The following is a 13,244-nucleotide window of genomic DNA, read 5'->3' as shown; positions in this document are numbered from 1 at the left end:
CCCTGCCAGTACCTCCGGAGCTCTGAGGTTACATGTTTCTGATGGTGAAGCCACTCAGATTGTGACGCTTTGTTAGAACAATTCTAGCAAATTAACATGTGGCCTAAGAGGGTTGTGTTCCTTTGGAAAGAAAGCCCAAGGCTGGCTCTACATCCAGCAACTCAGGGCCTCACAGAAACACACTTCACCAGGTCTGAGTGTGGTTGTCTTTGGAGGGGAGGAGCGGACCCAGGTGAGTGTCAGGATTCTCCATGATAATGCTAAAAATCCAAAAATCCATGTCTGTGCCCAAATCCATGTTTTCCAAAGCTAGTGGATCCTATGGCACTGGGAAAGGGAAGGCAAAAAATTAGGACTGAAATTATATCTGTAAATCTTCTAGGCCCAGAAGGGTTCCCTGCAGTGCCTCCTAGGAAGCGTTCATGCTCTGTGCCATCTTTGGGTTAAACTCACTGCTCGGAAAGATCTTGAATATTTTATTTTGGAGAAGTGTTTTCTGTCCTTGCTAGTCTGTGCATGTGAAAATGAAATTGTGATTTGATACTCACAAGGAAAAATAGATTATTTTGCTGGCAAATTGGTTTTTTTGGATCAATGATGTGGAGGAGTGAAGGCTGGAATCGGTTGCCAGGAGGCAGAGCATCCATCTCCAACAGATGAGACTGATTCTCTGCAAACTGCACTGAGTGTGATGATGTTAAGATAACCAAATACACATTTTCCATGTGGATCTTTAAAAAACAATATCAAACGTAAAATCTGCTGTACGTGGCCTCCAGAGAGAACACGCTTTTTTTCCTTTACAATCTAGATTGTTGTAAGGACCTCTGGTTCCGACGGCTTTAGCAGTTGACAGAGCCTATCAAATTTTTATTACAATCCCCAGAGCTGGAGACAATGCAGAGCAGTTTGCTGGACTGTGAGCAGATTTTCCTTGCGGGGAAGAACATGCTCAGCATTGCTGCTTCTTTGCAAACAGTCTTGCAGGATGGGAGCAGCTAGCTGTTCTGCAAATTATTTTTCTGATGGAGAGGGAAGTCTACCTTTTACTCATTGCATCCTCAAGAGAGCATGCAAAAATGCATAGAAACACACTTAGAATTGTCCCCATCTCCCTCTTTGGGCTCTCTGTTCCTCACTTCCTTTTTTCTTCCCTAATTCCATTTTTGATTTGTGCTGTGAGAGGAGATGGCTTCTTATGCCTGAATTTCTTCCTCTGATGACAAGGAAAATGTACAGGAAAATATCAACTCTCGTACAGGGGCCAAAGGCAATTCCTTTGCCTTTGAGGATTCCTGGTACAAGGGAATGAGCCAGGAACTCTTTAGGTGAGAACACAGAGGGGAGGTGTCTGAGTGGTCTGCCACTCATCCCTCGGGGGAGCTGTTTCAGCAGAATCCTGGCTGCAGGATGGTTGGAGATACCGCAAGCTGAAGTGCCGAGGCCCAGGACTCAAATGCAGATGTTACATCAATCAATGCCAATTTAACCAGGAAGATTATTTTAACCTTGGGATGTCCCTTTATGTGTTTCAACACATGGTTCATTAGTTAATCTCCAGGAAAGTTTCCCTCAGGGCCCCCTTTGACTCTGTGCTTATTCGGACAGCCAGACCATCAGGCATGCGATGAATTGCAAATTGAAACAACCTCAGCATCCCCAACAGATAGGGGTGGCATGGGGTGGGTGTGGACACACCAGGTAAAAACCACAGATCACTCACCGTGGCATGTTTGCCCCTTTACTTTGTGGAGCTGAGGGTGAGGAGGCGGTGGTTACAACCCAGAAAGGTAGTCAATGTAGGTGTTGGGAAGGTGGGCTACACCTCCTCCGTCCATCCTATAGGCTGACCTCAGTAGAACAGCCTGATCTCAGTGGAAGACCCTTAACTATTCTCAGAAGGAAACAGTCAAGCATTTGGAAGTTACGGCCCATTAATTTCCAGGTGGGTCTAAAGCCTTCTGATGTTAAATGCTAACAACGTTTCATCTGGGGAAGAGAAGCTAAGGTCTCCCTGTTTACACAGTCATGCTCTGATTCTGAAGTCATCTTCTGAGCAGAGGTAGACTAAATACCTTGAACCTCAGTCTTGTAATGTTAGTAACAACAGCCAGAGTTCTTTTAGGTGTTGCTCCTGTTTAGTTGCTAAGTCATGTCCAACATTTTGCGACCCCACTGTAGCTCTCTAGGGTCCTTTATCCATGGATTCTCCAGGCAAGAATGCTGGAGTGGGCTGCTATTTCCTTCTCCAAGGGATCTTCCTGACCCAGGGATCGAACTGTTGTCTCCTGTGTTGCAGGCAGATTTTTTACTGCAGGGCCACCAGGAAAGCCCTTTTTAAGGTGAGGCAACAGCTAAATTCAAAGAACCGATTTGCTGTCAGAAAGACTCTCCACTCACTTGCCCTGGTCAGCCCTATTTTGGGGAAATAAAATCTTAAAGTTAAAAGATTTATGTTCTCAACTTTAAACTCTAAAATATAAATGTACTATATATCTTCATTTAAGGGAAAACTGACTCACTGGCAAGACAAACTATATATAGAAGTGGCGTTTGAGACTTGTGTACAGATATGAGCATTAAAAGTTGTGCAAGAAACAGCAAATATTCAAGTAGCTAAGTAGCAACTTGGTAAATTTTATACTAAGGGTGGTAGTGATATTTCGTAGTCTTCCGGTTTTTTAGCCAACACTGTGACATCAGAGCTAACTCATCTCATTATTTTGAAGCATTTATACTAAACCCTGCTGCTGCCGCTGCTGCTGCTGCTGCTGCTGCTGCTGCTGCTAAGTCGCTTCAGTCGTGTCCGACTCTGTGCGACCCCATAGACGGCAGCCCACCAGGCTCCCCCGTCCCTGGGATTCTCCAGGCAAGAACATTGGAGTGTGTTGCCATTTCCTTCTCCAATGCATGAAAGTGAAAAATAAAGTGAAGTCATTCAGTCGTGTCCGACTCCTAGCGACCCCATGGACTGCAGCCCACCAGGCCCCTCCGTCCATGGGATTTTCCAGGCAAGAGTACTGGAGTGGGTTGCCATTGCCTTCTCCAATACTAAACCCTGCTTTGTACCAATAGATGTCATTACAGAAGCACACCATATCCTAATTGATTAATTTTAGATATGCTTCTTTTCCTTTTTTTCATGGAGGCCAAGGCTTATAGTTTTGAAAAGCTAGTATAGATAGATCTATCCAGAAAACGTTTACCAAAGAATCATAAAATATACCTCAAACATTCTTCCTAATATACATTAGAATGTAATAAACATTCCTTTCCATTTTCCCTGGGAAATCCATGTAGATGAGAAAATTTAAGACAGGATTATTCAGGAAGCAGAAGAGACTTTACATGCTTTTGATTTTGAATTTATCAGCCACAAACAATCCATGTCTTCATGGTGAACTTAATCTGATGAAATAAGAATTGGGGCTTTGAATTAATTAGCTTGTCATTTAATAAGCACTTTTCTGATCACCTGCTACTTTTGAAGGCCCTGCTGTCACGGGCATCGTGTTTCTTTGGGATTTTAAACAAAGGAGCAACAGTAGTCAGCAGGAAGGGAGGCCAGGAACACAGGAGAGACATAAAGGGAGTGTCTCCAAATCTGCAGCTTATCAATGATAAAGTGTGATGTTACAAGGGATCTGAGTCAGTGGCTGGAATGCCCCACACAAAGCAATCGGATCCCAAACATGTGATGGATGATGAGTCACTCAATGGTCTCACTCGGGTCTCTGAGTCCCACTCAGTTGCTGACACCCATTTTTCTCCATCTGCTGTGCTTCCTTGTAGAATTGGGGGCAAAACTCTTGGGTCCTTCCAGGTCACATTCCATCCAGACTAACTGTAATTTAAAACCTTGGGGAAGTTGGCTCCTTCCTAAAAGGTGGGCAATTTCAGTCTTGACCTAGAGTATATCAACCTTTGTTTGAGATTTCAGTGTAGCACCTGGTAGTTTGGTAAGACATCTGTTGCACTACCCAGAGTTCTAAGAAAGTAAATAATCTCTTTCTGCCCTCAGGGAAGCTAAACATAGGATACTATCACTGGTGAAACATGGTTTTGCATTAAGTTTTTTACATGAAGTTTTGCAAACTTTGAAATGAATTATTTAAAAATCCTGGTTTTGTAAAAAGATGCTGAGCAAAATAGTTTTTCGGAAATATATTTTCATTATAGAAAGATGTTAAGCACATGTGATTATGCTTCAAGGTCTGAGCAGTTAGCAATTATTTTTCAAACATAACATCACATAAAATCTCTGTATACAAGATGTGAGTGAAAGAAACCATACCTTGTGATAATATCCATCGAGAGTCTGTTGCATTCCTTGTACTCCAGGGGGTCCCTGTATTAGAAATAAATCAAAGGCATATGTAAACATTTATCAAAACAATGTATATTTAAATAACATGCCTAAGAATTCTTGAAATCTTACAGGTAAGAAAAAGGAAGAGTCTGTTTAAGTTAAGTATTCTAATTAATAGAGAATTACATGGACATTAACTTATCAGGTTCCCAAATATATTTCCAAGTTGAATCCTACATGAATCCAAAGAAAGGTCCTAACTGGGAACATGTAACATATTACTAGACAGTCAGCCATCAGCATATTCTTTATTGAAAGGAATTGTACCCATGAAACTCCTCAAGGGAAGAGCTCAAGGGCTCCAGTTTATTGTTGACACTTCTTAGAAGCCTTTGATCAACGTGTTACAGAAATAAATGTGTGCCGTCCATGTGTTATTAACTTAAAAGATAAAGGAAAAGCAGTTTTCCTTTTTCCTTTTGCTTTACTCTTCTTGGATAAAAATGGGCTGCCCATAAGCCTTCAGGCCACAAAAAGATATTTGCTGTGTAATGTCAGGTTTGAGACATTTAAGTGGTTTTCAGTTGATATGGGGATATTCACGAAGCATTATAGTGAGCTGCAGGAAGATAAAAAGGAAGTAAAGAAACCTGTCTCTCCCTAAAACTTTCTGAGTTTTTCAAGGATTGCATTTTGGGGAGAAGGGTATACGAAAATGCAAAGATTAGCATGATTTTAATTCAAGTAGTTCAGGCTAAGATATATTCAGCTATCTAAGAAAAGAGACTGCAATTTCATCTACACTTCAAAAGCTTCTAGGAGGAGAGAAAATGTTAGAGAAGCAAAGTTCTCACAAGGTAACACGCCAAAAAACTGTGACTGAGCAAACCAAAGTCACTATTATACAAAGATTATTATTTTAAAAAGGGAACAAGCTTTGAAAAGCGAAGAAACATTTTAAGAGGCAAGCATTATTGAGAACAATATGGAGGTTCCTTGCTGCTGCTGCTAAGTCACTTCAGTCGTGTCCGACTCTGTGTGACCCCAGAGACGGCAGCCACCAGGCTCCCCCATCCCTGGGATTCTCCAGGCAAGAACACTGGAGTGGGTTGCCATTTCCTTCTCCAATGCAGGAAAGTGAAAAGTGAAAGTGAAGTCGCTCAGTCGTCCCCGACTCTTAGCGACCCCATGGACTGCAGCCTACCAGGCTCCTCCATCCATGGGATTTTCCAGGCAAGAGTACTGGAGTGGGGTGCCATTGCCTTCTCCGATGGAGGTTCCTTAAAGAACTAAAAATAGAGTTGCCTTGTGATCCAGCAATCCCACTCCTGGGCATACTTCCGGAGAAAAATATAATTCAAAAAGATCCGTGGCCCCCAATGTTCACAGCAGCATTTTTTACAATAGCCAAGGCACGGAAGCAACCTAAGTGTCCACTGGGCTTCCCTGGTGGCTCAAATGGTAAAGAATCTGCCTGCAATGTGGGAGACCCAGGTTTGATCCCTGGGTCAGGAAGATCTTCTGGAGAAGGGAATGGCAACCCAAGTGTCCACTGACGGGTGAATGGATAAAAAGGATGTGGTACATGTACAGTAGAATATCACTCAGCCATCGAAAGGAGTGGAATAATGCCATTTGCAGCTACATGGATGGACCTAGAGAGTGTCATACTGAGTAAAGTCAGAGAAGGACAAATATCATATGCTATCCCTTAAATGTGGACTCTCAACAATGACACAAATAGACTTACCCACAAAATAGAAACAGACTCACAGAGAACAGACTTGTGGTTGGCAAATGGGGAGAGGGATGGATTGGGAGTTTGGGATTCAGTTCAGTTCAGTCACTCAGTTGTGTCCGACTCTCTGAGACCCCATGAATCACAGCATGCCAGGCCTCCCTGAGTTCACTCAGACTCACGTCCATCAAGTCAGTGATGCCATCCAGCCATCTCATCCTCTGCCGTCCCCTTCTCCTCCTGCCCTCAATCCCTCCCAGCATCAGAGTCTGAGTTTGGGATTAGAAGATGTCAACTATTACATACAGAATAGATAAATAACAGGTCTTACTGTACAGCACAGGGAACTATATTCAATATATCCTGTGATAAACCATAATGGAAAATAATATGAAAATTATAAAAATGAGTCACTTTGCTGTACACCAGAAACTAACCCAACATTGTATATCAACTACAACTTAAAAAAAAAGAAATACTTTAAGAAACATTTGCTGTCGGCACTCACTGATATGGGTAACACCTTAAGTATATTGAAAAAGATGAACATTGGTCAACATTTATGACAGGTATTTCTTATGAACGGCCTGTAACATCTCTTCTAACACGAAGCCTTTGCTTTGTGTCATTAAACGTTGAGGACAGGAAGATGTAATGATGGATGATGGAATCAGGGTGGTGTAACTCGTGAGAAAATAATAGGCCTTGTGAGGAATGGAGCTTACTGTGGTTGGAAAGACAAATGATGCTGTTACCTTGCTGGAATCAAAACAGAGCTAATGTCAGAAAAGAATTCTCAAGGCATTATATATTTTTCAGATTCTCTTCCCATCAGCCAGCTTTGCGTGATGTATTCTAGGCCAGGTAGTTGAAGTGAGGAGGAAGGCAATCACTGAGTTGGAGTTATTTCACAAAGTGTCCAGGCCAAGAAGGTGTGGGTTAGGAACTCATTCTTGAAACTCAGCAGACAGGAGAGTCCATTGATCCTTCTGCAACCATTTTTAATGGGGCAAGCAGGAATCTTAGATATATATATCTAGTGGTAGCCACAACAGGTAGCTTAGGAGTATATACATGGTAGGCATTTGGTGAATGGTGAATGGGTGTTGATCATAAGCCCAATTAGATCAAAGAATAGTGATGTGGTGGGTAAATTTAGCTTCAGACACATTCATCTTAACTAAAAGTGAAAGGCTGAACAATTAAGGTGCCGAATATAGCAGAGCAATTAATAACATCTCTCAACTAGAGCATAAGAATCAATCAAATAATAATAGCAGACATTTATATAGTATGTGTTGTGTGCCAGGCATTACACCAAGGGTTTTAAATAGACTAACTCATTTAATCTCTACAATGACACCACAAGGTACCTACTCTCATTATTTTCAATTCAAAGGTACAGAAAATGAGCATTTGGAATGGTTAGCTGGCCCAAGGTCACACAACTGGTAATCGGTAGGGCTGATACTAAACGGAGGCAGCCTGGGTCCAAACTCACTTCTTATTTACTCTACTGTTTTAACGTAAAGCAGACTCTCAGCCTAAAATAACTTTGGGGGTAATTTTTTTGTCATGCTGACCATGACCTGAAGGATACAGAGTGTCTGATTGCTCTTTCCTGTTTTACTTACAATACTGAAATTGAAAATAAGATAAGCAAAACTGGACTTAGCACTTCATATGAGCCAGCAGTGTGCCTGACACACTTTCTCTGGAGGCAGTGCTGCTGGAGGGCTGAGCCAGGCCTCTCTCTACGGCCTGAATCTGTCTTCATATATTCTCTCTAGTCGTGATAGGGAGATTTTGCCTGGCTAGCCCCCAGATACCTCCCTATCACAACTATACTCAAAATGCATCTTATCTTCCTTTGCAGAGCTTGACCGAGAAGGTGGTCAGAGGGCACACACAGAGGGCCTCTGGAAGGGTCTTGCAGGGAGCACCATGGTAGGGCCTGCCCAGCACAGACAGGTGGCATGGTGGATGAGGACAGAAAAAATAATGGGATGGGGCTAATCTTTTAAAAAGTTGGGTGAGAACTGGGTCTGGTCTTTCACAGACTGGTTATCTGTCTGTGGCATGCACCTGTTTTCCATGAATACAGAACACATTCTTCACTCAGAAGCCTGTGGGTGAGCACACCTCCCAGGGCGAGGCAGGGGAGCCCAGGGCCACTCTTCCCTCTAAAAACAATAGCAAGAGCAGAGCCGGCTGAACAGGGTCACTGGTCAACAGAAAAGTCTGAACAACATTATTCAGATACCCACAAGATTGATAAACTTATAAAAGTTACTTCCACACATGGGGTCGCAAAGAATCAGACACGACTGAGCGACTGAACTGAACTGAACTGAACACTCTCTCATGTCCTGTTCTTGCCATAAAATGTCAGACTCATAGAGTCGCCTTCCAAATGAGGCCAACCAGAAATTTTAGTCTCTGGGGCTTCATTTGCTGATGAGCACTTATGATGATTTTTTTCTTTCTTGTTCTTTTCAGTCCCTGGGATACATTGGGCACCACAAATTCCAAACATAATGTAACAGAGATTTACAGCGAACAGTCTAGCCTGCAGGCAGCACTTCTCACAAACTCTCCCAGGGGGCAGAAAAACCCTCTGGTGACTGGCAGAAGAGCCGGGACTGGGGCCTCCATCCTGCCGGACTACAGCCAGGGCTGTGGTGCCTCCATGCGCTGATCAACCTCCATCAGGTCGGGGATAGTGACCACAGAGAAACAGGGTGCATGTAAACGCCAAAGGCAGTTCTCTGATTAGTGTCAGAAAAACAATACAGACCCCGGGGTCTTGGAATCAGTGGTTGCCCTATAGCCACATCCCCTAGAGATGTGCTATTTTTCTGTTTTCCGTGCTGATACAAAGCATGGCTAGAGGAGATCCAGACTCATTTGTTTCCAAGTTTATTAAGAGCTGTCAGCCCTGTAGATCATCAACAAAGCATGAGGAGGAAGACATGAAAGACGTGTATAAGTGACTAATCCTCAGGCATCACATGGCGTCAGTAGATGCTCCTGGGTGCTCAAGAGGTGGCTTTCTCTGAGGAAGATCCCCTGCAGGAGGGCATGGCAACCCACTCCAGTATTCTTGCCCGGACAATCCCACGGACAGAGGAGCCTGGCGGGCTACAGTCCACAGAGTCTCAAAGAGTCAGACACGACTGAAGCAACAGCACACACGCATGGCAAGGAGACATGCTTAGATGACTCAGGCCCAGGAGAAGAGGGGCCAGCCACGGAGGGCATGTCAGCCTTGGTTAACATTCTCAGGGGTTCTACTAGGAAGACCAGCTGAAGGTTTATGCAGAAGAAACGTGTCCCGATATCCTGTCCCTGACAATGACCCACAGCACAGCTGTATGGACATCATGGCTACATAGTATCTGTCTCCTGTGCCACTCTGCTTCACTCTATTTGTGTTGAATTGGGATACACAGGATATGTGGGCTAATGTGATAAGTACACAACCACACAGCAGTTTTAAAACACTCATGAACTCCAGCGAGACACACCTGTTCAGAACCCAACTGTGCTCACGTGTTACTTATCTGAGCTGTTTATCAGCCTCATGTGGGGAGAGACCCAGATGCTGTTTCATGCTGCGAAGAATTGGACCTGGCGTGAAGAAGTGAATGAAAGCTGCATTCAACTTGGGAACATAAACTGTTAGTGGTAGTTTAAAGCATTTTTTTTTTGGTAACACCTTGCTAGAGGTGGAAGACAGAAATAACATGATGTCGGCCACCAGCATCACCGGATGCTAGTGTGGAATATGGTGAACTGTTGGCCTTCTCACTTCCTCAGAATTCAGTCTGGGCTATAGATTCCCTGTGTTTGAAGCATGGAAGGGTTCTCTGTTAAGGCTTCTTCAGTCCTGGTCTTGGCTGCACTTTTGCTTTTCAGCAGTTCATGCAGCACGCGGAACTTGAAGAATCCACTTTTGCCTTTTTTCCCCTCCCTGGCCTTTGCTGTGAGCCCTCTGTGCCCACCAGGGCTGGGCCTTTGGGTTAGCTTCAGCGCACCCTCAGTGCTCTGAACTGAGGCCTCTGTGGCTCTTCAGTCACTCTGCCCCCGCCCCGGTCCTCTCCTGAACTGTTTCCTTCCTCCCTCTTCTCTGAAAGCATCCTTCAGTTCCCCATAACTGCTGACGGGGCCTCCGCGCACCATCTGGGTACTACTCATCTCTGCACACCAGAGCTCTTCAGGATCTCTCATCAGGAGCTCCTTTCAGGATTCACAAACACATATTTTCAGGTTGTACTCAACTGCTTTCTGGCCTTGTGGGTTTCCAACTAACTTTGCTAACAACCTTTGAAATATCAAAACCCTAACTATGAAAAAAGTTGTACTAATCAACTTTCTTCAAAACATGCTCAAAAGGCAACTTTGCTATAAGCAGAGATATAATAGAAAGTTTGTTACTGAAAACTCATTTGGGTTAATTTTCAAGAAATATTTTAAATTTTCCAATGGCTAGTAGAAAAGGCAGAGATGGGTAATTATTTTTCTGATATTAAAAAATGATTAGGAAGCTGAACCTCATCCGCAGGAATGGTAAGATGGGGCAATATTTCAATAATACAATAATTTGGGGAAAGTTAATGTTAAGAGTGAGTTTTTCTCATATACATCAATATATTTCCATTTATAACTTTATATATAACTTGGTGAAGCACCTTTACACTGATTATGGTGTTTTGAGTACATGTTGATCTTTTCAGCTGGAATGAAAAGTCCTTGAAGATGAGGAGTTCCATTTTTTTAATCTTATCATACACATAGTACCCCACACCCACCCACGTTTGCTGAATTTAACAGAATCTTTTGAAAGAAAAGTTTTGAAGGTATAGCCACTTGTTGGTTTTCATTTCAATTAGAAATGGTAGCAAACTGAGCGGTGGTCTTGCTGCTTTCAAACTCGCAGAAGACAAGGCCAACAGAATCAGATTAATGTAAAAATACGGCTAAATTATTGAAAACAAAGTTTCAGCAAGCTCCACTTAAGCAGAAAAGAGCCCATGGATGGATTTTTGACCAGAATTACAACATGGAAAGTTGTCTCCTAACTCTGAGAGAAAAATCAATAATACTCTTTAGAAAATCTTTGGGAAATCAATTTCTTTTTCTTTTAAACACAGATCCTTTTATTTACCTAAGTATTTGCTCTAAATGAGTTTTTTCATTCTCTTGGAATTTAATTAAGTTAAACAGTAGTAATTTTAGAGTAGATTATTTTTCTGAGAATGTTTCTGCAACAGATTTGTAGTGGCTAAAAAGATAACAACACTCCAACCCCCATGCCGCTTTCTCCACCAAACTGCAAAGTATGATTTCTGAAGCAAGGAGGGGATTCATTAAGTGTTTATACTATAGTTCTATTTTAACACAGAGACCTCAAGTTCTCCTTCATAGGATTAAAATGGGAATGTGGGTGAGATAGTACATATTTGGTGATATTTAAGGTTCCTGGGAAGGGGCTCTTAATTCTGAAAATGTCTCACCCAACTTCTGGTTTATGCCTAAAACTCCATAAGGAAAGATTGGTTTATTCAGTGTTGAGTTTCTTCATGGACTCAAATATGAATGTTCTTAGGAGATATTTCATATTCACACAGCTCATGATGAGTCTAAATAAGTTTTCACTTACATTTTCTTAGATGGTAGGGTCATGTGACTGCAAAACATGTCACCTTATTTGATTCTCATAAAAACTAAGTGAGATGGATATTTTCCATCTGACATGAAAAACCAAAGTTTTACCCCCAAATCACACAACAAACAAGTGGTAGAACCAAGTCTAAGAGTTGTTCTCCTATTGTTGTTGAGTATGTTCTTATGGACACTCAGGGAGTACTTCCTGAGAGCAAGCTGGCTGGGACAGAAAAGGAGGAGTAAAGGGCTGGTATGCAGAGGTGGGACGGTGGGGACGGTGGAGACATGGAGATGGTGGGGACAGTGGGTATGCTGGGACTTGGGGACGGTGGAGATGGTGGAGACGGTGGGGCGGTGGCGACGGTGGGGATGGTGGGACGGTGGAGACGGTGGGGCGGTGGGGCGGTGGCGACGGTGGGACAGTGGGGACGGTGGGACGGTGGGAAGGTGGACAGTGGGACGGTGGAGACGGTGGGACGGTGGGGCGGTGGGGACGGTGGAGACAGTGGGCGGTGGGGCAGTGGGACAGTGGGGACGGTGGGACGGTGGGGACGGTGGGGCGGTGGGGACGGTGGGGACGGTGGGGCGGTGGGGATGGTGGGGCGGTGGGGATGGTTGGGTGGTGGGAAGGTGGGGGCGGTGGGACAGTGGGACGGTGGATGGTGGGACGGTGGAGAAGGTGGGACGGTGGGGTGGTGGGGACGGTGGGATGGTGGGGACAGTGGGGATGGTGGGGTGGTGGGGCGGTGGGGACGTGGGACGGTGGAGACGGTGGGGCAGTGGGACGGTGGGTACGGTGCACGGGAGGAGAGGGCACAGAAAGGGGTGCAGATCCTGAAGACTGCGGCTTCTCAGCCCCCAGCCTTGGGGCTCACCTTCTGGCATGAGGTTCTGAGAAATGGAGTTAAGTCTTAATACAAACTTGGACTGTCAGAGGTGGGACTCAGAAGAAAATCTACATGAGAACTATAATCTAAGAACCTGGCAAAGCATCAACACTTTTGCTTTAGAACTGGGAGGTCCTGGATTAAATCTGGGAAAGAAAGTAAATAATAATGAGCAGATGGCAGAAAATGACAATGGGATAATGACAATAATTGTCATAAATAACAATAGATATCCTCAGAAAGTAATAACCGTGCGGCAGGTATATATGCTATGGCATTTTACTCTCACAACAATCCAATGATGTAGAGATTAACCTTATTTTTCTTATAATAAAAAAGTTAACTAGCTTACCCAAGGTCATACAACTAATAAACAAGAGCTAGATTTCGACCGAAGTTGGCCTGACCCTATGGGGGTCGGTTTTGATATTTTAACTCCTCTATTGGTCTCACAGTGAGAGGAGGGATGACAGGGAAAAAAAAAACAAAAAACAATCTCCTTAAAGCTGGTTAAAAATATCAAGTAGGGCATTCAAGCCTAAGAGATCACAGATCTGTTCATGAGAGACAGACTCTACAAGCACCAAGCACAGGGAGCTGTGGGGCGTGGTGCAGATGCACATTTTCAAAGATGTGAATGACA

General features: G+C 43.7%; 1 protein-coding gene across 1 annotated transcript in view; it reads right to left on the bottom strand.

The window, feature by feature from the left end:
• COL19A1 (collagen type XIX alpha 1 chain) overlaps positions 1-13,244 on the bottom strand; it is a 412,517-nt gene that overhangs the window by 89,985 nt on the left and 309,288 nt on the right. Inside the window, exon 17 of the mRNA XM_070377142.1 lies at positions 4,295-4,348. Within this exon, the coding sequence (XP_070233243.1) occupies positions 4,295-4,348 (54 nt within the window). The remainder of the gene's footprint in view (positions 1-4,294; positions 4,349-13,244) is intronic.

This window comes from Bos mutus, chromosome 9 (genome assembly GCF_027580195.1).
Source record: "Bos mutus isolate GX-2022 chromosome 9, NWIPB_WYAK_1.1, whole genome shotgun sequence".
Classification (NCBI taxonomy): domain Eukaryota; kingdom Metazoa; phylum Chordata; class Mammalia; order Artiodactyla; family Bovidae; genus Bos; species Bos mutus.
Note: the sequence above shows the minus strand (reverse complement) of the source record. Positions and strands in the feature narration are given on the sequence as shown.